Below are 27,013 nucleotides of genomic sequence, written 5' to 3' on the forward strand. Positions count from 1 at the left end.
AAGTTATAGATTGTTTGACACCTTAAGATTGTGATTAAAAAAATCCTATATATATATACCTCAGGGAAGAGTTTTCTATTCTGGAGCATGGCCCCTACACCAGCACGGGGGTCAATGGGAACATGTACAAAAGCATCAACAGGAATGAGATTTTCACCTCTCATTGGGGATGGGGCAGTCAATTTGCCCCATCCTGTGTCTAGGCACAAGTGCCAAACTCCCGGATAGAGACTTTTTTCCCATATTTCTCTTTTACAATGAAACAATCATAATGATGTTTGTTGTGCTCTAATCCTTCATACATATTTACAACAACCCAGTGGAAGCCAGAGGCACAACAATAGATTTCCAGCACCATTGGCATAGCTTTTATATCAAACACAATTCAGTCCAAAGGATTTTCTCCCTCTTCCCTTTTTTTTTTTTAATTGGGGTGTGTGAGTGTGGGAGACAATGTAGGATCATCCAACTACTAACTAGTACAGATGCTCATGCAAAGATTAAATTTCCCCAAACACTGAAAAAGTACCTAATTTTTGCAATAAGATTACTATCTCCAACAATACTTGTAGGACACACTTCTATAATTCCATTGGTAAGTTAAAAACATGGGAGATTGATCTATCAAAACAAAATCTAAAATACAAAATAAAAAACCAACCAATCAATGCACCTCCCACCCGTTTCCATGAGATAAGGGATCTACAGAGGTTTTCCAGCCTTTAAATCTGAAAAGGGACATAAAAAAATCCATTGCTTTCCCTACCTGCAATGTCCCAAACAACGAGACACCAGCCACAATGATACAACTATTGGGGTGTGATGTCTTGTATTCCATCATTTGCATCAGGCCCACCCTGCGTAGTATCTTCGTTAATGAGGGCCTCAACGAATTGGCAGGTCCATGAGAGAGGTTCAGGGGTGGCACTGTGGCAGCTCCCAAGAATGCTTTTTTTAGGGCTATATAGGTATTTTGATAAATTACTGGTATGGTTTCTCTATATATTTGTAACAAAAGGTTCTTTATCTGTAATTGATCTGAGAGGTGCTACGGCAAGCGATTATAACCATTTTCCCCATTGATAGTGAAGTAAATCTCATCTCAATGTAAACGTAGATAATCTTGTCAAACCACAAAAATCCTTGTGTGCATTGTGTGATTCTTGATTGTGATTTTCATTCTTCTTTACATCATTTTAGGTTCTCAAAACAACTAGCAAATATGAAGGACACAGAAAGAGAAGGATACCTTAAACATTTTGGAAGGATTTGTATTTTGTACAAATAATTAATGGCTTTCTCGAGAACAGAAATTGAAAGTCCTAAACCGTGTATTCACGCACCCACACTATGGAAATAGGATAAAGAGAACACAAAATTAATATATTAATGAGGACCAAAAAATGGATCTAACCATGATTTTTTCTTCAATCATGATCGGTTCTAACAAAGGGACCAACATCTTCATATAATTAAAGGCACAGCCGGATTGGACAAAATGCCAAGTATTACAGGGACGATGTGATGTGGCATTGGGCCAACCCTATTGGTCCCCTCTCTATCTCTCTCAAATCACTTTTACATCTCTTTCTCAATCTTTGGTTTTATATCCCCATTCCCAAATGATCCTCCAGCCTTGGGAATCTGACTGTTATTCGTAGCAGCAGCAGCAGCACCTGCACTTGATGTCTTAGATATTTCAGGACTGACTGGAAAAGGAGCCCTTACAGTACCATTTGCAACAGGTTCATGTTGACTCCCAGTCTCGGTCGATCTGGCCAACGAAGAACAGTTTGTTTCTGTAATATGAAAGAGAGATTAAAAAAAACCATTTTTCAGATAACTGAAATAAAATAGTGGTAGAATACAAGTTAAAAGTCGCAAACAAGAGAGAACACATCATCAGGTTATCTGGAGATTTTAACATCCTCTTCACTTTCTATGCCGGACATCATTGAAAATTCTTGGGAGGGATGGAGTGGAGTTTCCATCCCTTCTAACAAAATCCACTCTAAGAAGTTAAGCTCATCGAATGGATTTGGAACACCATTCCCTCTTAGGAAGACTAGTTTCAAAAATTGGTAAAATCAGTTCAGGCTGTCTAATATCTGGCATTTAGCGCTGCATATATATATAGACATGCATACATAAATGGGAAATCTTTATTAGTAGTTATGGGATGCCCTACATAAAGATCCTTCCTGAGACTACTTTGGCATTTTGTATTTGGTAGCCCCTTTGGTTTTCACTGTTCCAAGGGACAGCTAAGTCGGATCAGAAAACTCAGTAGACTTTTGATGTCCACAAACCAATACTGAACTGTGCAAGATTTAGAATAAAGAAATAAAAGAAAGTTAGAAAGCAAATAATAAGGTAGAGAACAACACCTTTAATTTGTGCACTAGTGGTGATCTTCCGAAGATAATCCCGAAATGCAGTCAAAACAAGTCTTTCTTGTTCAGCATACATCTCAGACATGCCCTGCCCATTAGGCCATCGTGGGGATGTTTTGCGTCCATGGCACATTGTCCCATTAGGGGAAGGAGCTGCCATGAACATTGTATCTTGCTCATCACACATCAGTGCAAGTGTCCCAGGGGACATAGGCCTTCCGTTCTGAGTATCTGCACCATCTGATCCAGAATTGTCCGTGCCCATTTTATCAGCTTGGTTCCCACTTGAACGGTCATCAACCACAACCTTCTCAATGTCAGGTTCTTTCTGACTATCCTCCTTTCCTTGAGCCGAAGAAGCTAGGGAACTCTCCATCTGATCATCTCTATCTGCTTGCCTCTCTGTTTCATCTCTCTTGTCTGAAATGTCAAGGTACAGGTTCCAAAAATTCTCAGGTATCATATTTGAAATGAACAATCAAGCATGTCTACAAATGAACAAACCATCATAGAGACACTTCTCAACTACTTTTAGTGTTCAACGCAATGCAATGCCCTGAGCTCTGAATTGGTTTCGATCAACTGATCCAGAGTGCAGAAAACAGATACTGCACTTGGATTCCAGATCTGCTGTGCATTACCAATTAGATCAGGATCAGCCAATCCTTACATTGTTATTAGCATCTAAATTAAAAGTAATAACTACATAATAGACCCACTCAAACATTAAGTGCAATTAGCATCTAAACCCGCTGTGCATTACCAATTAGATCAGGATGTAGAAACAGTGAACAGGTTGACGAGTATGTGAGAACCAGAGAAAGAAAACCTGGAGAAGTATTGTTATCTAATAAGGAGAAACCTAGGCCTAAATGACCAGGAAGACTACTCAAACATTAAGTGCAAAAGAAAAACTACAGATATTGTGCACATACAGTACAGGTACTAAGAATTTAAGACTTAAGTCATGAAATTCGTTTCGTTTTGGCCGAAATATCATGAAAATTCTGCATTATTCCACAAATTTTTTCATTTTCTTATTTGGAACTTTTGGTCTGTCTCCACCGTTTCAGGCCAGTTTCCGTGTTCTCTGGCTGAAACACATGACGAACATCCATTTGAAATCTTCACATAAAAATTTCGATCTCAAGAGTGTAAAAAGTGCTGGAACAAGTCCAGGTCCAAGCTATAATTTAGAATTCCTATCACTCTGTTTCCCTAATCATTCTTTTTTAATAATGAGAACAGGAAATTTACTTGAGTTCGCTTGAACTGGTTGAAGGAGAACCAGGAGGAGAAGAACATCTCTCTTCGATGAGCTCAGAAGAGGATAACCATACAAGCTCTCCATCTCTTGAATCCCTTTTCAATTGAAATTTTGGCATTTCGGCCGAAATTTAGGTATAGTTTCGGTTTCTGTATCGTTTCGTCGAAAATGATGCAAAAAAGTGCTTATAAAAGCAATACTTCGAAGGAAATGTCAAACCATTTCATGCATTTTGAAAGGTTTCTACAGTAAGAGGGGAAAATGTTATAAAAGAAAAAACCAGATTTGGTGATTTTTGGCCAAATCATCAATATTTCTTGGTGGAACAAGGTGTTGTGGACGACTACAATGCATACGAAGTTGAATTACCTAGAGTATGTTGACGATAACAATATCAGGTTGTTATGCTGGACTTCGAGTGTTTCTTCAGGCATACCATGGCATGGACTGCATGGCCTCTTTTGTGATCATGGTTCGAAAACTCGGTGAAATTTTGCCAAAATTTCAGAAAACTCGGTAATTTTGAATGGCTCGAGACAGAACCATATACGAAACTAGAAACTTACATTATTTCGTACCCAAATTTTGGTAATATTTATACCATTTCGCCGAAATGATACAAACAAGGGTATAAATATACCCCATTTCACGAGCTTAGTCGAAACTTTGACAGAAACTTGCGGGTTTCGACTTGGAGAAGCACCAAAGACCTGGAAACTTGGATTTTTTGCCACATCACTCCAAAGAGATCAATTGTTGATTACTGAGGAAGATTTGGCTACATCAAACTGTTTCAGGTAAACTACCTTCTCCCACAAAAAGAAATTTGAAAAAAAAAAGGGCAATACTTGTTGTATGGGACTGTGGGGTGAATTTTTTTTATATGTTAGACGCCGGAGGCCGATCTATGACCTCACAGTATCTAATTTGTTTCTGGTCAAAATAAGCGATTTTCGTACAACAAAAATGTGAAAAAACTAGGGTTAATATAAACTGGATGGGGCTCAATTATATATATGTTAATCATTGTTGGCCGATCTACGACTTCACGGTATCGGAAATTATTTTCTATCACTAAATAATTATTTTTAATTTCCAAATTATGAATAATATTTAAAAATAAAATAAAAAAAGAAATATCAGGAAATATTCTATTTTGTTTAGAAAAATAATACTGCTGATTTCAGTGTGTTTTGAAGTGCATATGAGGGCTTCAAATGTGGTACCATATTTGGTTTTCTTGTATTAGGCCAATATTTTATTGAAAGAAAATTTTGAAAATTATTTTTAATTATGACAATATAAGGGCTAGGGGAAAAATATTAAGTGCCTACATAGTTGTTTTAGTTGGCTCAGTTTGATGTTTCTCAGTTAATAAAGACTTCATTCTTTATGCAACATTAGGGAGGTGAGATAATGGCTAACATAGAAGACGATCGGGGATGTGATAGAGGAAGAGGCAGGGAGGAGGCAGGGGAGGTGACAGCATAGTACTATATCTCGCGATATATCGGTATCTCGGGCCTACCGAGATATCCGAAATATCCGAGATATCGCGAAATATGACCGAAATATTGCATTTTTTCTGCAATATTTCGGGGGTCCATCTCGGGGGGTATTTGGCCATATCTAGGCCTGGACAGCCTTATTTAAGCTTAATAAACACATTTAAACCATAAAATTGTAAAAATGTGAATTCAAATTGGTGTTTTGGGCTTGCACCCTTGATTGACATACAGTCGCCGACCCTAATGTATAAATAGTTAAATACACATAGATTAGGCAGTTAATATTTAATAATAGTATTTAACTTCATCACATATCAAGTTAAAGCCAATACACATTGATGAGTGCCATGATTCTCATAAACTCCATAATATTCAATAACTCGCTTAAAGCCTTAAAGGCAATACACTAAGTGTCAAAGTTAGTAAGTCACAAGACTTGCAACTTGCAAGTCACAACTCACAAGTTCATAGATCAATGAAATCACAACTTAAGTTACAAATTACAAGTGCTAAACTGCTAATAGTAGTTGCTGTGCCTCCCTGGATCAATCCCACTCATGCCTCGCTGGAGTCGACGTCCATTGCTCTCTGTTTGAAGGACATATGTGGACCACGGTATAGAATCGGAGAAGAAACGAGTGTAGTCATCCACAAGTGTCACGTAAATGGAATCATCAACATACTGTAGGTAACCTATCCTAGGATATAAACTAGGGTTACCAATCGATCCAGTCCGTGAAGAAGATGATCCACTGTGATATGATGTTGGCGCCGGCGCAAGAGGCGATGGCATTGGCTGCATGTATGGCTAGTGAGGTTGGTAGTTAGGTCCGCTAGGGTATGCAAAGATGTTATTTACAAAAGATGATCCAGTATGTCCCTGGGACTAGGACTGGTAGTCATAGTCCCCTACCCCACTAAACTGCCCATATGATGATGATCCATATCTATATCCACCGTAAGGTTGTGATGCACCATAATCCGATGCCAATGGAGTGGTATGTGCGAAAATTAAAATAATTATTTAAGAGCAGAAAAATAAATCCGACACCGTGAAGCCGTAGATCGGCCATTGGTGTCTAACATATATTTAATTCATTACCATCTAAGTCATATTACCCCTAATTATTTCCTATTTTAATTGTAGGAAAATGAATTTTTAAGACCAGGAAAAAAAAAAAAAAAAAATTTCGACGCCGTGAGGCTATAATAGATCGGCCTCCGGTGTCTAACATATATTAATATCATCACCATCCAACAAAATTTGTACATAGTCTTTTCAAAAAAATAGTTTTAGAGGAATAGAATTTACCTTAAATAGTGGAAAAAAGCTTGGATGATGAGCTTAGATGACCCTCCGATGAGTTTACCGGCGAAAATCCGACAACAATGTGCTTGAACAATGGCTAGAGTATTGGATGAGAGCTTGGAAGAGTGGAAGAATAGGCAAAAGACTGAAATTCCTTAGCAAATGCAGCTCTTGGTCGAAATATGGACCGAAATCTGCGAAATATTGTATTAAAGCCCCCCTTCACGTGACACTTTAAGCCAAAATACCATATTTCGTCGATATCTCACGAGATATCGACGAAATATGGTATTTTTTCATTTCGACCTGATTTCGCATCTCGGTAAGCTCGAGATATACGAAATTAAGCGATATTTCGGCGAAATATCGCGAGATTTTGAACCATGGGTGACAGGGGGGATATAGGGAGGCCGAAACAACATTTGGCTGGGAACGCCACAGATGTGGCTGCATGCTACATGGTACCTGTGGAGATTGCTAGGTCCATAGTTGAAAGCATTAGGGGAGGGCATAGGAGGAAGGTAGAAAAGGAGAAGGTGAAGATAGCATTTGAGGAGGCAGTTTATGCAACCCACCCAGTACAAGGGGATTATGATAGTGATGATGACAGTGATGACCCTATGTATTTGCTTGATGATGAGGAGATAGAGATTGAGTCTAGAGATTTTCAGTGAGCACAAGCGAGGAGCAAAGCCACCTTCCAGGAGGAGCAGGGTAGACATAGAGGAGTTGATCCATCTACGGCAAGTGGTAGTGGAAGTGGAGGAACAGGTCCATCTAGTAGGCAGCCTATATTTCCCTTCAGGAGATCACAGAGTACTAGGGCAGTTCCACCTCCTCCAGTGGTCAAACCACGACGGGATCCCGTACTCGAGCAGGATCCCAGCATCTACATGAAAAAAGGCAACAAGCAACATAAAAGTGAGGGGGATGTGGGGTAATATGAAGGGGATGATTGGGGAGGCTATGTCTAAGTATTGGTTATTCCATAGCATCCCAACAAACGTCACTATGGGACCTTATTATCAAACAATGCTAGATGTGGTTCTTGAGGCTGGCACAAGGGTCAAGGGGCCAACCACATATGAAATAATAAAGTGTATTTGCCTCAGTAGAAAATAGAGCTACAGGACTATATAGATGAGCTAAAGATGACGTGGGAATGCTACAGGGTCACGATTATATGTGATGGTTGAACTGGGCCCACAAGAAAGTCCATCATCAACTTTGTGGTTTACTGTGACGGGAGGACAATATTCCTCAAATCTATGGATGCATTTAATGAGAGAAAGTATAGTATGCAAAATATATTTTTAAGTTGTTGGCTGAGGTGGTTGAGGATGTGAGAGTGGAGAACGTTATCCAGATTGTGACAGACAACGAAAGCAACTTCAAGAAGCCCAGTCAAAACGATAAGTACCAGCTCTTTTGGACCCCTTGTGCAGCCCATTACATTGACTTGATGCTATAGGACATGGGGAAGGTAAAATTGGTGCAGAGTGTTGTTGAGAGAGCCAGACATGTGAGCACCTTTATCTACAACCATGGGTTTGCATTGAACCTTCTGAAAGAGAAGTGTGTTAGGGACTTGGTCAGCCCAAAATCACTATATTCGCCACAAACTATATTGCATTAAAGAGCTTAGAGACAAAGAAAGCCAGACTCTGAGCTATGTTTACATCTAAAGAATGGTTTGGGTGGAGGGAGTCGAGTTCCCCTGGTGGTAGGGCAGCACAAGCAACCATTGCATCTGAGGAGTTTTGTGTCTTGTTAAGGTGGTGAAAGTGTTAGGCCTAGTTGTCTTGGTCATGAGGATGGTGGACTCTACTTTCAAGCCCACCATGCCACAATTGTATGTTGTTGTGGACATGATGAAAGACGAGTCTACAATGCGATGCAACGTGGCAGTCAGTCCTTTTTGAAGATTATCAAGGACCGCTGGGAGCGCCAACTTATGCATCCACTACATAAAGCTGGTGAATATTTTACTTATGTCGTTTGAGGTGGTATGGCCATGTTCAACAGAGGCCTGAGAATGTCCCAGTACGAAGGAGTGATCTGATCCTGATTGAAGGAGCTAAAAGAGCAAGGGGCAGGCCTAAAATGACCATAGGAGAGGTAGTGAAGAATGACATGTGTATTATGGGTCTTGTACCAAGTATGACCTCGGATAGAGCCTATTGGAGGGCAAAGATCATGTTGCTGACCCCATATAGCTGAGATTTCCCTAACTTCCTGGGCTGAGCTTCTTTCCTCTTACTTTAACTTCTCTTTTTCACACTTCTCATCTCTTGTGTCTTCATTTCTTCTTCTATTACTTTGATTTGCAAGGATCTATGTAGCCGACCCCATTTAGATGGGATAAGGCTTAGTTTGTTGTTGTTGTGTCTAATTCAAATTACATTTTATTATTTATAGAACATGTAATACATTGATAATATCTATATGTCAATTTTCAGCATACTACCGAAATCCCAAGTATCATAAGCCATAGACTTAGGATGAATCCGGACCTTATAGAAGCAGTGAAGACAGTGGTCACAAAGCTGGAGCCAAATAAAAACCAACAAGTTGTTTGTAACAATGAGGTGAGTTGTGTAGTTCTTTATGATATAATAAGCAAAAACTCTGAATGGGTTCCTAACATATACAATTTTCCAAATGGATATAGATTAAAAGTTTTACGGATGAAACAGTGAGTTTTGGAACCCCCACCTCAGAGGCTAGCCGAAATGGTGGTGATGTTGGTAATCAATTAAGTAGTATATTCTCTTACTTACATATGTATTTAAACTTATGAAATGCAAATAACACGTGTTCTTGCTGTAATCATAGTTCTAAATCTCGCCGAGATCTCAACTATCTCAAGAATCTCGAGCTCCTTGAGACAAGATTACATTAAAAACTTAAACCTGCAGTGTTTCAAAAATTTCGGTCAAAAATTCGGCGAAATCTCGAAAACCTTGGTGAAATCTCGACCTGCCTGAGAAGAAACTACTCTTGTTTCTATTTGAGCACAATGATGTGGCATTCATATGTCATGCAGACAGAAGATAATGCATGTAGGTTCCATCGGACCATGAGTGGACTTGATCCAACACGTCATAGTTCATATCAATAGACAATCATAGACTCACAATATTGTATTGTTGGGACATGGAAGACTATGGTGTCTATGACATATGTATTGTTTATTGTACTTGGGTGTCTATTTAATATGCATTGTTCACTGTACTTTGTAGTTTTTACTTTAAGTCTCAACTATTTCCTAAATAATTATTAAATATTATGTGTCTTCATCCATTATTGCATAATTTACTTGTTTTATTTGCCCATTATGTCTCATAGCACTCAAACAATGTGTGTATAGGTAAATATTACCTAAGGATTAGACATTTACTGCCAACCAAAGGTGCAAATCCAAAGCACAAAATTGGGTGTTTTTTTTTACAATTTGAAGATTTGAATATGTTTATTAAGCCTAAAACAAGCTTCTCTTAAAGTTTCGGAGCCAACTATGGCCATTTGCCCACCGAAACATCAAACCGAAACAAAAAAAATGCGCTGTCTCGCCAAGATCTCGAGAATCTCGACCAGGTCGAGACACCTCTTCAAGATGAGTTTTTGAACTTTGGTTGTAATGCAGCTGAATGGTGGATCACCAATATAACGCGACTGAGTCAACAACAACCTTTGGGGATGGGGTAGGGCCTCAATACCTAGAAAGAAATGGAGAGGGCCCAAATCCTTAATGGAAAATTCCTTAGCCAAGGAGGAGGACAGCAATCTGGTTACCTGTGTAGAATTATTGCCAGTGAGCAAAATATCGTCAACATAGATGAGGACGTATATCAAGCTGGTGCCCACATTGTAGAAAAAAAGGACGGATCGGTCTTGGAAGCATGAAACCCATAAGTAAGGAGAAACTGGGTCAATCGGTGAAACCAGGCGCGAGCGCTTGTTTAAGACCATACAAGGATCGGTGGAGCCGACAAACATGTTGGGGAAGGTTTGGATCAACAAACCCCGAGGTTGAGTCATATAGAACTCTTTAGTCAGATGGCCATGCAAGAAAGCATTGTGAACAGCGAGTTGGCGAACAGTCCAATTGTGAGCAACAGCAAATTAGCAAGGGATAGAATCGTCTGAATCATGGTCAGTTTGACACCGGACTGAAAGTGTCAGTACAATCGATTCCATGTTGTTAGTGGAAGCCCTTAGCCACCAAATGGGCTTTGTAACGTTCAAGTGTTCTGTCGGCCTTGCGCTTGATGCGGTAAACCCACTTGCAGCCTACTAAATTAATGCTAGGGCAGTGGGGTACTAAAGACCATGTACCATTGCGAACCAAGGCGTTGAACTCCTCAGTCATTGTAGTTCGCCATTCAGGGATTTTATTGGCCTGGGAGAAGGAGGTGGGTTCAGGAGCAAATGTGGAGGGTAAGGTGGGACCAAGGGCCTGGGGTGGTTTAGATTGGGAGCGAAGTTGCATAGGGTAAACTCGGGCTAAGGTAGGTGGGGCTGGGGGTGGCGCTGGAATTAAATCTAAGCCAGCAGGGGTGGGGGAAGGAATAGCCTAGGAAGGAGATTCATATAGCTCATGTAGGGGGGGGCGGGTACGATAGGGAGGTGAGGGAGGGGGAGATAATGTAGGCAACGTAGGAGAGGATATAGTGGGGGTAAGAGGCGCTAGAGAAGGAGGATGCGTGGACACAGATGGAGGAGATGGAGAACCACATGGCAGTAGCATCGGATTGGGACAAGGGGGAACTAGAGTGGTATTTATTGTACCAAGAGGAGTAGCAGTCCACGGGGTGGGCATTGATGGAGAGACAAATGATGGTGGTGGATCCAAAAAATAGGAGTGCTAAAGGGAAACACTATTTCATCAAAACGAACATGGCGTGCAATGTAAAAGCGACCAGAGTGACGGTCAAGGCAACGGTAACTGTGGTGATGAGGACTGTATCCTAGGAAAACACAGGGAACAGACCGGTAATCCATTTTATGACGGTTGTATGGCCTAAGTAACGGAGAGCACAAACAGCCAAAAAATTTGTAGAAAATTATAGTCCGGAGCCTTGTTGTAAACCAGTTGGAACAAAGATAAATTATTAAAAACTTTAGAGGGCATACGGTTGATGAGATAAACGGCAATTTCGAAAGCGAAGTGCCAGTATTGCCGCGGTACCGAAGCATGGACAAGAAGAGACAAACCCGTCTCAACTATATGTCGATGATGCCACTCCACAGAACCTTGTTGCTCATGGGTATGAGGGCAAGAGACTCGGTGGGCAATGCCAAGATTGCCAAAAAAGGTGGGGAGGGAACGATATTCGCCCCAATCAGTCTGTACAGATTCAATAGAGTGAGAGAAGTAACACTCCACAAGTAACCGGAATTGGCCAAAAACCGTAAAAACTTCAGATTTATTCTTTAAAGGGTAGTACCAAATGAACTTGGAAAAATCATCAACAAAAATGAACAAATAATGATAACCATCAAAGGAAAGTTCAGGGGAGGGTACCCAGACATCACTAAAAAATTAAATCTAGAGGATATTAACTACGAGAACTAGTCTCATGTAATGTAAGATGGATGGCCTTGCCCAGTTGATAGGCAGGGCAGACATGACAAAGATGAGAAGAACAGCAAGGAAAATTATTGGCACGTAACACAGTTCGAAGGATGCGCTCATGAGGATGACCAAGAAGGGAATGCCATCCATCCATACTTGTACGCTCGGCAATACTGGCAGACGGGGAAGACGATTGGGAGGAAGACAAGGTGCACAATCCACCCTTACTCGGACCGGTAAGAAGAGTCGCCTTGGTGACCTGATCCTTGACACAAAAATAGAATGGGTGAAATTCAAAAAATACACCGTTATCATGAGCAAAACGTTGAACAAAAAGAAGAGGTTTGGTGATAGAGGGAACATGAAGAATATTAGACAATTTAAAGGAAAGAGAGGGGGAAGAGAGAGTACCGTTACCAACATGAGATATAGGATTTCCTTACCATTTCCAACGTGGAGGCTATCCGAACCTGAGTAAGTATCAAAAGAGGACATGGAGTGAAGGTCAGGGGTAACATGGTGAGGGCAGAGGAGGGCGAAGTAGAAGGGTAGGGTAATAGTGGGGGTTGGGAATAATGGACCTGTGGTGCATATGCTGAGTGGGGATAAGGAGTTGGGTAGGTAGAAGCAAGTCTGTGCTAGGTGGTTGGTGCGATGACATATTGTGCAAAAGAGATGACCATCCTGTGGAGAACCGCGACCGCCGCCACCATGACCAAACCTACCACACCCCCCGCGACCTCGAAAGGATCCCCGACTAGAAGAAGAGGAGCTGGGATCAGTTGAGGAGGAAGGGGACCATTGAACGGTGTTGGCGGCTGGAGTGGGTGTTGGTGTCGGAGCATCAGTGATGGAGAACTTTCAAAATGCCTGCATACTTTCATGGCTTAAGAGAAGAACATGAAGTTCTGTGTAGGAGGGCGGCTGTGGGCGATTCAAGATTCCAAAGACTACATCTTGAAGATCGTCACGGAGAGAACAAAGATTATGCATGTTGAACTTAGTGGGTTTGAGCACATTGCCAGACGCAGCAAGCTCATCAGAGATGGATTTGGCGCTGTGTAATAGAAGCGTAAATGACTCGTTGGGCTTTTGACAAAGGTTTTGAAGATCCAGGTGCAGTGACATAGCCGGGTAGTGGATGCAGAGCCATAGGTCTCATGCAAAGTTGACCAGCATCCATGGCTGGTTTCTTTGTCCAGAAGAAGGGGAACAAGATTCTCAGAGAGAGAAGCCACAATAAGGCTTACAAGCTGTGCATCTTGCTTCATCCAAGCCGCTGCTGCAACAGGGTCAGTAGGACAGGTATGACTTCCATCAAGGAATCCGTAGGGTCCTTGACCATTTAAAAAGGGAACAATCTCTTTTCTCCATATTAGAAAATTAGAAGGAATGAGTTTAATGGATAAAAAATGGTTTGCAGACGGAAAGGTGAGAGGAGAAGATGTGAAGACAGTGGAAGTGAGGGGGATGTGGAGGATGAAAGAGAAGATTCAGTGCTCATAGTGTTAAAGATAGCCGACTAGGAAAAAAGAGAATATTAAAGAAGGATCTTTGTGCTCGTTGGAGCAGAGAAAATCGGGCTCTATGATACCATATTAAATCTATTCAATTGAATGCTTTACATCAAGACAATCCTACAAGGTAGAATTGTATACATACAAGATGAGTCCTAGCCGGTCACTCCAAGATTACAAAGCAATAAAGATCTGTTAAAAATGGTAACCAAGATTGGCTGAGATTGGTCCATATCACATGTTTGTAACATGTGATAATATGAGTATTGAGTCCATCACATTGCAATTCGGTTTCCATTGAGGGAGAGATCTGTCCCTGAATATCCATAATAAGGTGGATTCTCAAGGACGGTTGATAGGTAGGTAGAGGCAGAAGCTCTATAATGTCTGAATCTCAGACAATCTAGTGTAACGAAAGATAATACTAACCAGAATCTGAAGAAGAGAAGAGATGAGATGGGAGAAAAAGGAGCACTGACTAGAGAACAATAGTCGATACTAGGCAGCCCCCCCCCCCCCAAAGCTTTATTCATACTCAACAGACTACATAACAATAGATTTCTATTTGTAATAGGAATCAGAGATAAAACCTAGTTACAACTCAAAGATTAAATTGGAAACCAAATTAGAGACTGACTCTTAAGAAACATAAATAAACTAGGACTCCAAGACCCAAATCTCAATAGAGGAAGACTCCCCTATTGAGTTACACAACCATGTACCCCACAGTACATATACTTAACAGTAAGGAAGTCAGCCATATTGACAAAGATAAGATGCCTCTCATCTGGACCTGTTGAGGATTTGACATCGCAGAGATTTGAGGAGATAGGAAGAACCTGCCTGACCATGGGGATTTGATGAGTTCGTTGATGTTTCTATTGAAGGTTTTAGTGCAGCATTAATCGAAGTGAAAGGAATAGAAAGAGAGAGACAGTGCAGGAGGGATTTTCTACAGTAAATTAACAAGTTTACCTTTCATCCTAACTCAACGAAATATGACTCGTAAGGGCAAATTGAAAATAGTGATGCGAATTGCTTCACTCTTCATAGTGATGAATAGAAGGACCATATATATATATATATATATATATATATATATATATATATAAATAGGTGTAGAGGTAAAAGGAGGTTTACAAAAAGTTGAAAGTCATTTAATGCAAGTCCTATTTGAAACCCCTATTTACCCCTGCATTAATGCAACATTAAATGACTTTTGGGAATAAGACAAGGGGTAAAAAAGAATAAGGTTACAATCTCGTTGTAACCAAGGTAAGATTTTCCCTATATATATATATTAACTGAAATTTCGCTGAAAATTTTCGCCAATAGCCAAAGTTTTATTTTGGGAATAACTGAAACAGCCATGGAAAACAAATTTACAACTAAGATTTAAGCACAATTAAGCACACCAAAGTGTTTTTGAACCCTACCCACCAGTGTTTCAGGATTGCCAGGTATATCCTGAAGGATTAAGTTTAAAGACAAAGCAAACACAAGAAGATAAGTTTTCAGTTTCAGCCATTCACATGCAGTCAACCTTACGAAAAGGACAGGGACAGGCAGGTGTGCAGATCTACAGGCAGTTGATAATTCTGAACCTGAATGTTGAATAATATCATTCATTTCTTGCTATTTTCCTTTTATCCTATATATACTAACATATACCTGCAAGCTTTTTGGCAGCTTCTGCTGAAACTACCACCAAAAGGGAGCAGAGTTCCTTGACGTCCTGGGGTTGGATAATATCCGCTAGCAGAGACCTTCAGCATGACCATTAATACTAGTTAGTCTTAGCGGACAAAAGAAAGAAGGGGGACAAAATAACAAAGCTTTCATTAACTATGAACAAGAACAATACCTGTACGTAAATTTTGAAGAGCCCATTACTGCAGGATTAGAAGTTCGAGGAACAAGGACAGATGGGAAGGAAGAAGAGGGTACAGAAGCTTTAAGATTATTCCCCTGATAAACAAAGGAAAGATAACACTTAAACAATGCTCCCATGAGCTCTAAACATACCATCAAAACTCAACCATTCGGCATTGTGGAAAGATATGCAACAGAAAATGAGAATAACTGGTAAACGCAAAGAATTCGCATTCATCTAAAATTCAGAGTAAGGAGAATACAGTTGTGCCTACTAATTTGCAAGCAGACATTACTTCTATTCCTGATACAGATGGCAAAGGTAGGGCCCATCTATTTAACAGAAATGTGTTGTTGCAGTAGTACAATCAATACCTAACACAACATAGCAATCAAGCTCTCTTCAAGCTCTCTTCAAGGATGCAACATTGAAAGTACCTGAGGGAATGGTGCAAGCCTGTGAATAGGTGGATCTTTGGCAGTTGTCCCAAAGTAGTGCTCCTGATTTTTTCTCTTCTTCGATGCTGGAGGGGACCCATAGCCCGAGGACCCTATAGCCCCAGTAATGGCTGCATTTGCTGCCTGCTGCTGGATGTAGGCCATAGCATTACCATGGTCCCCATGAAAAAGAGCCCGTCTCTCTTCGCTGCCTTCAAAGTTCTTGCAGTCCATGCATTTACAATTTTCTGAGCAGAGGATGTTGGCTTGGAAACACTCACAATACTTCTTGAGGCATCCTGATTTCTTACAGTGACATCCCTTGTTGTGCTTTGCCACCATTGGGGCCTCCCCTGCCTCCTCCTATATTGCTTAAATAGAAATGCATGAAAAAGAAGCTATATTAGAACAAAAACGGTTCGGAAATTCAAATGTTGGTGAATTAGCTGAAAAGGAAACATATATATTCAATCTCATTCCTTTGAAAATATTACTACTTCACTCAAACCTAATTTTCCGTTGGAGGAAATTGAAAATTCTAAGCAAATTTTGATGGAATAAAGCTCTAGCAAGAATTTCTTCACAGGTGAAGAAAAAAAAACAGGTCAGTAAAGATGGGCACATCTGGAGAGGTTAACCATTTATCAAGTTCCACCTCTAATTCAATCATATACCCACCATGTAGTGGCAGACCCTCCCATGTATGGTCATGCACCGCTTCGTAGTCCCCGATTCTTTTTATGCTTTATTTTGCCATGTGGCCAACTCAATTTGGGCGGACACTTGACATGTGACTATGTGAGCAAGGGGACCTTGGGGTCTACCTGTCCAGAATATTTCAGCCCCATTGAACATGCCACATGGCCGAAGTAGGTGCCCATACATGGACTTCTTCCCAAACTATCCTTGTAGGAACCGCACTATGTTATCTTTGCAATTGGAAATTCTGTTATCTGGTTTCATTATATGGCTTTTTACAAGTACCTGTTCTGCACTAGTGTTGTTTCAGCATTGACTGAGGTTCAAGCTTTTAATCCATCAAAGCTAGAAATTCCCAAAGAAATGGTGTGTGACAGGCTTTTGCACAGTATGTGTGGCATTTATGTATGGGAGAGTAGTAAAAAGCCTATTTTGCATAGTATAGTTATTTGGCATTTCCAATCAAGAAATTGTTATTTATTAGTTATCTCATTATTTCATGGGGACAAAAAAAGGACAGCTTCTTAGTATGAACAAAGACTTTGTTGTTTTTTATTATCATGACATTTGTTCTTTGTATTGTCTTCTGAAACTGGAACTATGTATAAGTTATCAGGACATGGTTTCATTGGAACCTAAACATATGTTCAGTATTGATATTAAGTATCTGTGGTTGGCCTTGGTTATTTGCATTGGAATCCCTTCCTCCCTCCCTTGTATGATTGCAAGTAATAGAGTCTCTAGCCACCCATAAGATCAGCCAGCTTTTATGTGAGATCTAAAATTCAGTGGTTAATCAGGAATCCAAAGAGGTTAAGTATGGTTTTGGGCAATATGAAATTCTCAAAGACATGGATAATAGCACACACAAGGAATCCAGAGAGAGAGTTTAGCAAGAGAATGAGGACCGAGAATGGTTGATTATATACTTCACAAGATCATTTATCTCTAACATACAACACCAATATAGATAAATTCCAAGACATATTAATAACAGAATGCAATAGCACAATACCTACTATAAAAGTACAATATTCTTGAGCTTTCCAGAATATATTCCCTATATAACGTGAGTGAAATTCTCAAGAACAGCATATAAGTTGATGCATGAAGATGAAAATTTCATGAATAAATCAATCATCATTGCAAATAGATTCAAGCAAATGTTTATTTCATGTATGAACATTTCCTAAATATGGAAAAAAAAAAAAAAAAAAGGCACTTTCTGAATACTTTTTAGTATGAAACAAATAGGTACAATCTCTTTGGATCAGTTATTAATTTTCTTTGGGAGGCATGCATGAAGAGCTTACCTCAAAGGGAGCCATATCTATTGTGTCAACTTCACTGAGCAGATAATGTTAAATATTAGAGAAATTAGAGAAAGATTGGGCAGTAGAATCAAGCTAGTAAGCATCCCAAATTCTCAATTACATGGTAATTTATTATCACTTAGTCATTCAATAGCCCTTGTATAATACAAAGTAGAGTTAAAGGAATTAGAGAAGTATTCAACAAGTGAAACGGCCTTTAAACATCTGTCGGTATACTGATGTGAAAATGGAAGATAACATGTGGTATGAATAGAAATGAAACAGTTGTGACTAGAGTTCTTATGCCAACAAGTATGCTCTCTGCTCAAGTGGTTAACAAATAAGAAAGTTTAGAAGCAACTCAAGTATGTAAAATTGTAAATCGTTAAACCATAACTGTGTTAAATTTCAGCATTCACCTCTAAGACCCTTGCTATGGAGAAGTAGACGTGTGATCCAATACTTAAGCGGATAAATGAAAGTGGTCAACATTGTTGTAATGAACTGAACTTCTCGATAGCAACAGAAAAGGAAAAAAGAAGAAAAACATGGATCTACAAGCAACAATGAAATGAAAGTAAAAACTTAACAATAAGCTTTCCATCAGTGCCATTCCTACAAACGGTAGCCCCCTCCCGCCCATCCACCCCATAAAAAAAGACTCATTAAACATAAAAGAGATATTTATTTTATGAAAACAGTGAATTTCTGTTATCATGAACCTGCAGATTAAGCATTAGATATTAAAGTCAATGTTTACATGGTAACATAATACATAAATTAAAAATGATGATAGAGCTTACAAATTGCAGAGTAAACAGAATATATGCATGTTTTTTAGGGAAGCCAACGAAGTGGGCCACGCCCAAGATCTGGTTTGCCCGTCCCTAACAGTTGGGGTCTGGAATCACCATAAATAGGTCTGGTCAGGTCCGGTACGTTAAAGAAGGCAAGGGAAATCTCAGAGCCCTGTCCAGGTAACATTGGAGAATTAGTAGATTCTTTACATGCTGCATGAGTAGAGACAGGTTAGGGTTGACCAATATGCCCTTTCCCAAACCCAACCCATGCCAGCACAAGCCTGTGTGATTCTCCCAAATAGTTGAGTGGAATAGTACCAAAGTAGGAATTGAGGGACATCACCACAAAGACAAGGATAGAAATAGGTAATCAACACTTGGTGTATGCAAAAATTAGTAACCATGTTGTCAGCAACAACTGGATTTTCATATGTTTGATGTCCATACACAACTGAGAAATCAATAGCTTATCAAATTGTAAATTTTCATGAAAATAAACAGGATGAAAAGTATGCAATGGTGCATCTCTAAACAGAGAATACGTAAAACAATATATAGATTTCCATCCATCAGGAAAATCTAATAGATTAAAAAAAAAACTAATAAATGTATTCTAAAAACACCTATTACCTTTTCAAAACTGCTCATGACCCAGAAAGATTTAAAATATCAAGGGAAGAATGAGAGCTCAAGGCAACAAAAAAAAAAAAAGATGAATAACTAGTGAACAGAAATAGAAAAGGAATGAAGTGAATAAATAAAAAAAAGCCAATTGATCGGAACACAGAAAACAACTGGCATTGCATTTTAAGCCATTAAGAAAGCCAGAGGTTTGCAGAATATATTAAAAATCGGCCAACACCACAGGTGTAATTTCAAGCTTATTATCTTTCGCCACCATGATTTCACAGCCACATAAAGAGGGACCAAACACTTCCAATGCAACTGTATAGAGAATACAAGCAAAAAGAAAGCACAAAAATAATTTCCTTAAGAAAACAAGCAAACAAAGGTTTTGGTAATAGTGAGATGTAAAAAAAATTCCAAAAGCACATTTCATTTTGCAGGAGCCAGAGTCTATGACACAATTCCAAAAGGTCAAAAACCCAAGAGCATGCAAATTTATCATAAAGGTCAATAATACTAACAGTAAATAGTAAATTAGGAAATTTAACATTAGATCTGGCATGTAAAGGACGGACTTTTTAACAGCCTCTAAGGTAACCAAATATAAGAAGGAAGATTGAGAACCAAGAACAACTAGGGATATAAGGAAAAAATTTCTTTGCACGGCTCATATAGGAAGTCCTTCCAATGTCAACCACATAATTGTGCCACAAGGAAGGGTGATGCTGCGACTCCTGAGTTTTATTAGATAATGCATGGTCTGGACTCTGGATTGCCCATGTGTCAAATTTCTAAGTCAAATTCAATCATATAATCCTCCATAGAATGGCATTTACCCCTGCACTTTCAGCCATCCATTTGTTTTCAATCATTTCCAAAAAGTTCCTTTTCCTTTTTGATCATTAAAGTTTTATTTTGCCAAGAGGCAACTCCACTTGCACCGAAAATTAACATGTGAGAAAGGGACCCAAAACCCTACTTGCACATAATATTTGGGCCCACCCGATCTGCCACATTGTGAATAACAGGCCATGCAGGAAACCAGAGCCCTTGGTCAAATATATAGATCCTACCCAGCTTTGTATTAGGATATCTGTCCAGATAATCAGATATCAGACATGAACTAAAATATTTTTTATTACCTAAATAAATAATTGGATATGAATTCAAATCTCGATACATCCCCTCCAAATATAAATTATATTACATATAAGCCTATTTACTATGCATAATATATTTTGTGAGACAAAATAATCATTGTTATTTTATCAATTAGTTTTACATATGCTAAAAATTAATTGATACTATCCAGTTAAAATTCAAATATTCAAATCCTTAGCAGATTCCAAAGTTTAGCTAGTTAAATGGAATAGCCATTGGATACTGGATACAAGTTCCAATAATGAATATTGAAATCACATTTGAATTTTGAAATTACTCTATCCACTCTAGATTCATCATTTAATCCATTGCATCCCTATTCAGTTCTTTGGAGTTGATATCTTAACAAATTTTCATCAACACCAAGATATAAATCATTTATTTAAACCATGCAAGAAAATTAACAATTAACATATCAAGCAAGATAGATTGCATCAAATTTTGAAGGAGTTCAACTACGTACCCTACTATCTCGAATTCCATGTGGGCTGCTAGCAATCTTTGGCCGGAATGCATTTGGGTTACGCTCCAATGTAACTTCAACAGCTTCTTGCCTAGCAGCTTCATTCTCAACATTATTACAACAGTTTGCACAGTTACACCCATCACAGTAAATCCCTGAAGCAAAGCATTCACAGTACCTAACCAGGCATTGACAGAGTTAGCTTCTTGTTGGTAAATGGTAACATCATAAACGAAAGCAAAGAGAATGGATACTATGTTTCAACTGAACACTACAACAGAACTAAACACGTCACATGATATAACCACGTCTTTTATATAGTCATCACTCATTATTGTCATTGGCATTATGTAGTTTTCAGTCAACAGAAGGTGAACTTGATCAAATGATACAGAATGAGTTCAGCATCCATTCAGAGATATCTCATGACAAGAAATACCAACTGTGAGGAGATGAGGCTGTAGAGGCATTACATTCATATGGGAATTGTTTTTGGTGATTCCTCACTTGTCTTCAAAGGTGAAAAAGATTATTCTTTATTATATCTACCTCACCTGTTAGCTTCATAGTATGCAGGATGGATTGTGTGTAATGGCTTCATGGTTGGTAAAGGTTACTGACCTTCCATCTTATGGCAGCAAGTGGCAATTCAATGCTGATCATGTGCCTTGTCTAAGACCAAATTTTGCTGGAGATGTTCCATTATATACAGTGGGTCAAGAACTTCAAAGGATGCATTCATCAAACATATTCGAAGGCATCTCTAGGCTTAGGATTTTCTATGTATTTTGTATATCTCTTGTAAAATCCTATGTAAAGTGATTCTCATACCATGGACACATAGGATATAACCAAAAGAACTAAATTAATCTACAATGGTATACCTTGCCTTAGGACCTTTTGATAGACAACCTCAAGATTTTTTTTCTTTTGGGTGAATGATTGATACATCAATGAAGCCTAGGAATTTTTCCCCACCCCAAAAAAAAATATGAGGAAAGAAGAAGAAAAAATAAGAAAGAGATGTAGAGGACTCCACAACAAAAATAATGGCCTATCCCTGCAGCTGAATCAAGCTATAAGGGATCCGAAGAGGATACAAAGGATAGAGAGAACTCATAACCTAAATTGAATGATTTTGACTTAAAACGTACTGGAATAATGTTGAAATCTAAGTTAGTTAAAACCAGAATCAGAATTAAATCTAGAAGGCATCTGGTCGCTTCACCGGTTCGCCAGTTGCAATCAGTAACTACTACATGAGTGCTCTGAGGATCATCTGGTCGCTCCACTGATAGCAACCAGCTGCAAACCTCCAGTGAGCTGACTATTTTCGGCTCTTGTACCGGTAGCAGCCAAAGGTCATCCGGTCACTTGGGCGGTCCGCCGGTGTCGATCCAGTTACCGTTCAAACAGCTATATACAATAACAGTCACTAACATTCAGACAAACCAGCTGAAATTACCGGTCGACAGGTTAGGAAGTTTTTTGCCTGTTAGACCTTGTATTGACAAGGGTTTTTTAACCCCCCTTGAAACATTATTTAAGAACTTTGTAGGGGCCATTTGGCATGAGTCAGAACCTTAATTGAATATCTTTAAGTCTTCTTAGTGTCATTCTTGTGAGAATCACTTTGTGCTTTCATTTTGAATATCGACCTTCTAGAGATTTTTTCTTTGTGCTTTCATTGTGCTATTTGGCTAAGGAGCCCTAGTTGTTTTCCTCATTAGTTGAGTTGAGTTATTATTGGGTTGTTGGTAGTGACGCTTAGTAAAATCACTAGGTGAGACTGTGCCGTAATCACTTGGGTTACTGTTGATCCCAAGAAAACTTTATATGAGTGTTTGGAGATAGTGAAAGCCAAGTGTGATCTTGGGAATGGACATAGGCAGGTTGCCGAACCACTATAAATCCTGGTGTGTAAATTGTCTCTCCTCTCCTTAAATTTCTTTTGGGTATCATCTTCGCACATCTCAACCCTTTGGGACTCATTGTGTTTTGGGTATTTGAGTGATCATTTTGACAGAATTTTTTATCCCAATTCACACCCCCTCTCTTGGGTTGCCTCAATCCCAACAAAGGCATAGCTTATCCCATTGTCCTTAGCTCCACAAGTGTTCTGTCTCTTGAGGAGTTCAGAGAAAGAAAGAAAAAAAATTTAAATTTTGCACCGTACTTGCATGTTTCTTCTAGTAAAATACATAGCTGCTTCAGACCATCAACAGATAAGACTGGTGTTTTTTTCCAAATTTTACAGATTTATGGATATCTTGGCAAGTTTTGCTGAACAGAGAGATAACGAAATCAAAGATAAGATGGAAAAAGGGAACCTCATTTGAACAATAACAACCAGAAGGCCATGAAGCTTTTAGTGAATTCTCCCATATTTCACACACTGGCTTATTCCCAGTCATAACACAACCAACTCAGTGACTAATAAATTGTTTTATGTCTCACACGGAGCATCCAAAATTTTGCATTCCAGTTCATCAAATGAGTGCATTTCTAATTACTTCAATTGGAAATAGGAAAAGATGAAGTACAAAAATATTCCAGTTTGATCTATAAGATAAAGGGGGAATAAATAGTGCACACATGAAAACAATATATCATGACTATCCTCAAGATTAAAACTTGATTTACAATAAACTACATATCATTTCCACCAACTCCAAATTTTAAAGCAAATTCAGATCCTTTTTACTGTCTTAGTCTGACATACTAAAAATGGGTACAAGAAGGTATTTTACTTACAACTTCAAGCATCTGGAGTGTTTGCAATTGCATTGTTTTTGTTTTTTTGGTGTGCCATCTTTTACCTCAATGTTAGGTCGCGGTCGTGATCTTGGAGACTCCGGCTTCCTGAAGAAAGACATGCAGGAGTTAGAGGTAGATAGTAGTAAAAGAAAGTTTCAATACAGAGATTTTTATCCTTGCCTACAGGTTAAGAAAAGTTCATAAACATCACTTCCCTAAAAGTTAAATACATTCACTGCAATGACCAAATACGTCAAAATTTCCAAATATAAACAGGATGTTATATGAAAGATTGATGGCACAATATAAGGGAAAACAAATTCAAATGAAAAGAAAAATCACCAGTTATTGTGTATTGCATACATCAAGGTCCACAATATTCTACAGAAACAGAAAACATTTACACAAATTGTAGTTTTTTAATGCTTGTAAACAATGGACAATTTTAGTAAACTTTATTGTTCCTTGATAGATTATAGATTTTTTATTATTGAGAATATTTCAGAAAAAGTTGAAATTCTTCAAGTTCTCCAATATAGCTTTATTTGGAAATACCTGACACCTCAATGACACAAGGTGAAATAAAAAATTTAAGCATGACCACTAACATTCATGAAGTAGATTGTGTTTACAAAGAAAATAAAGCAAGTACATTTGATGGTTTTGCAAAGAGAATGATGCAATATGAATTCCTCATAGAAACTGTAATTAAGCATGATATATTTCTCATAGTTGAATCTCAATTCCAATTGCACCTGATTGAAATTGCTCGGATATGAAGCACAATTCCAAAATAGGATACAAACTCAAAATGCACCACTAATTTGACGATCAGAGGCATCAAGTATGACCAAAACATCGTATGGAAGAAACTGATAGTCTAGGAACAAAGAAAAGCAATACTCATTTATATCTTTGAAGTTCACAAATGTACAATAGTGCTCTCGTCAAGAAGTTCAACCAAGGGAGGGGAAAAAATATTTTAAATATTTAATCACCAGATCAATAGAATTTCAAGTGTGAACAGTTTATCACCCGCGATAGAGCATTTTGAACTTTGAATCAAACAACATGAATTTTTTGTCAACCGATTTACACTGTGATTTAAAAAAAAGGAACAGCAAGCTAGCTCTTTGTTTTAAAAATAGAATACGATTCATCTGAAAATAGTCTCTGCTCTAGCTACAAGACTATAACAAGTATGAACTGAAAATCGAACTTGTAAGTCTTTGTGTGTGAGTGTGTATGAGGGTGTGTGAGAGAGAATTCAAACATTCTTTTCCTAATCAATAAAACTAAAACAGAATTATATTCGATCTACATAAATAATTTAAAAGAAAAAAACTAGAAATAAATTTAAAGCAAAAGAACAAATCGAAAAAACTCGAGACAGTAACGCTGGTTAAAGCACATGGACTTGAAAGATTTCAACTTCTAAACTAACTAACCAATTAAATTAAACAAGAAGGAAACCTTTCAAAGTAAGCCGAAGACAACACGAAACAATTGAAAAAACTTACACGAGTGGTAACGAAGGCCGAGGAGGAGGAGGAGGCGGCGGAGGCGGATGCGTATGCGCAGGCGAAGGCGGAAGGTTGTTATGTTGCAGCGGCGACAGCGCTTGCGGGGATGGTGGGGCTGTTGGATTTGAAGGTGGAAGCGTTGTTGTCGGCTGCTGAGGCTGCAGGTTCTCCGGTAAGATTACACCTGCCGAGGCACTAGAAATCGTCGTGAAATCCAGCTGCCTCGCGAGCTTCTTCGGTGGTTCAGAGACGGGCGTCACTGTCGCCGTTGTTGTAACCGATTGAAGCTTTTTCAGCAGGAAATCCCCGCCGTCACCTTGCTCCATCGGCTTCTAATTTAAAACGTATAGAGATTCAAACAAACACGGCGAATCCAATCCAAAGGATTACTCTTCAATCATCACAAAACCCCTCAAAAATACCTCAAATTTTCGAACTTTTGGATCTCACAACCGCTCGAATATCGATGAACAATAGATTACAAGGAATAAGGAACCGTGCCGTCACGGAGCTGCTCCTTAAAGCTCTGCAATCCGGCAAATGTCGACCTGAAATCGTCGCAGAATACAGATGCCAGCAACCTCGATCGGTACGGACAGATTGACGACGACTGATGATGCCAACGATAGAGGATTTTGCAGCAAAAATATGTTTCGACAGAGAAAATTGTAAGAAAGGAATGGGAGAGGAGAAGCTAATGGCCTTTCTCTCCTCCCTCTCGAGCTTTTGAAATTGAATTTGTAAATATTGGACGGTCAGATGTGGGAAGTGGTCCCATCAAACGGTGGATGCTTTGTGGATTGATCTAACGGTTGAAATTCATAGGGAAATGAATGGTGCATTGGTAGACGTTGGATAAAGGAAGATATATACCTTCTCAGGGAAAGTGGTGTGAGTGGAAAGTGCGGGGAGGAATTTTGTACGTTTCTTGACTCTGATTTGTAGGTTTTAATTATTAGAAAGAAAAATAAAATTGGCGCTAAAGAAAAAATCTCTTCAGCCTTTAGTTTATAGTTTAGCCTTTAGAGACATAGGACTATAGGAGTGGCGAGGTCCGAAACATGGAAATATCAGTGTCATCGTTTCGTATCGGATAATCCGCATCATTATTGGCTGCCAAAATCTTGGCCGATCCCGCATCCAAATAATTAATTTTTCATTGAAATTAAGTATCAAACCATCCGATATGACTTGATACGGTTGATAATATCACCTAAGGGTGTCAATTGTTGGTTCGGTCTGGTTTTGAATGTTTTAAATCAGTTTCAATTTATTACTAGACTAACTTAAAACCAAACCGTTACAGTTTGATTTGATCCAGTTCTTATCAAATTTGTATTATCAGCTTTTGTGATCAGACTACTATCAGGTTTGTTCTAGTCCGGTCTAGATTTTACATGTATTTTTTTCGTTGCTACTGGTCTGAGCTCGATTTTCATTTGGTCGTTTGTCAATTTCAATCAACACATTAAGTTCCTCCGGTTTGGTTTCGGTTACTAATGGTTCCATAAAACCCAACTCGAACGTTCAACTCAATTTGATTCAGATTAAATCAATTGGTTTCAAAACCAATTCGGGGTGAACTTTGACACCCTTACATATGATTATCAGTTTTGGTATCGGTCAAGTCCTATACTGATCCCGGTACCAATTTTAATAACATGGGCCCCAAGGAGAAAGGCAGAGAAAGAGAGAGGAGCTACCTACCACTGATGTACGTTTTTTTTCCTGCTTCCGTATTTAAGCAATAAAAATAGTTACATGAATTATTAATGAACCGTTCTTATG

At 38.9% G+C, this 27,013-nt stretch overlaps 1 protein-coding gene across 1 annotated transcript; it reads right to left on the reverse strand.

Annotated features, from left to right (window-relative positions):
• Window positions 1-1,260: 1,260 nt before the first annotated feature.
• On the reverse strand, window positions 1,261-25,921 carry LOC122653478 (protein tesmin/TSO1-like CXC 5). Its single transcript, XM_043847323.1, has 9 exons — window positions 25,648-25,921; window positions 25,223-25,554; window positions 23,700-23,807; window positions 20,946-21,123; window positions 15,883-16,245; window positions 15,437-15,540; window positions 15,244-15,338; window positions 2,388-2,813; window positions 1,261-1,799 (listed from the first exon to the last, which is right to left on the reverse strand). The coding sequence occupies exons 2-9, from the start codon at window positions 25,549-25,551 to the stop codon at window positions 1,579-1,581; spliced, it is 1,824 nt and encodes a 607-aa protein (XP_043703258.1). The 5' UTR covers window positions 25,552-25,554; window positions 25,648-25,921; the 3' UTR covers window positions 1,261-1,578.
• Window positions 25,922-27,013: the final 1,092 nt, after the last annotated feature.

This window comes from Telopea speciosissima, chromosome 3 (assembly GCF_018873765.1).
Source record: "Telopea speciosissima isolate NSW1024214 ecotype Mountain lineage chromosome 3, Tspe_v1, whole genome shotgun sequence".
Taxonomy (NCBI): domain Eukaryota; kingdom Viridiplantae; phylum Streptophyta; class Magnoliopsida; order Proteales; family Proteaceae; genus Telopea; species Telopea speciosissima.

Bases quoted from the DNA above. Each gene is read 5' to 3' on its own strand.
- LOC122653478 (XM_043847323.1), bottom strand. From the start codon at position 25,551: ATGGAGCAAGGTGACGGCGGGGATTTCCTGCTGAAAAAGCTTCAATCG. The intron at 16,246-20,945 runs GTACGTAGTTGA...TAAGCAATATAG, and splicing joins ATGGAATTCGAGATAGTAGG to GAGGAGGCAGGGGAGGCCCC. The intron at 15,339-15,436 runs GTATTGTTCTTG...GTCATGCTGAAG, and splicing joins TCTTCAAAATTTACGTACAG to GTCTCTGCTAGCGGATATTA.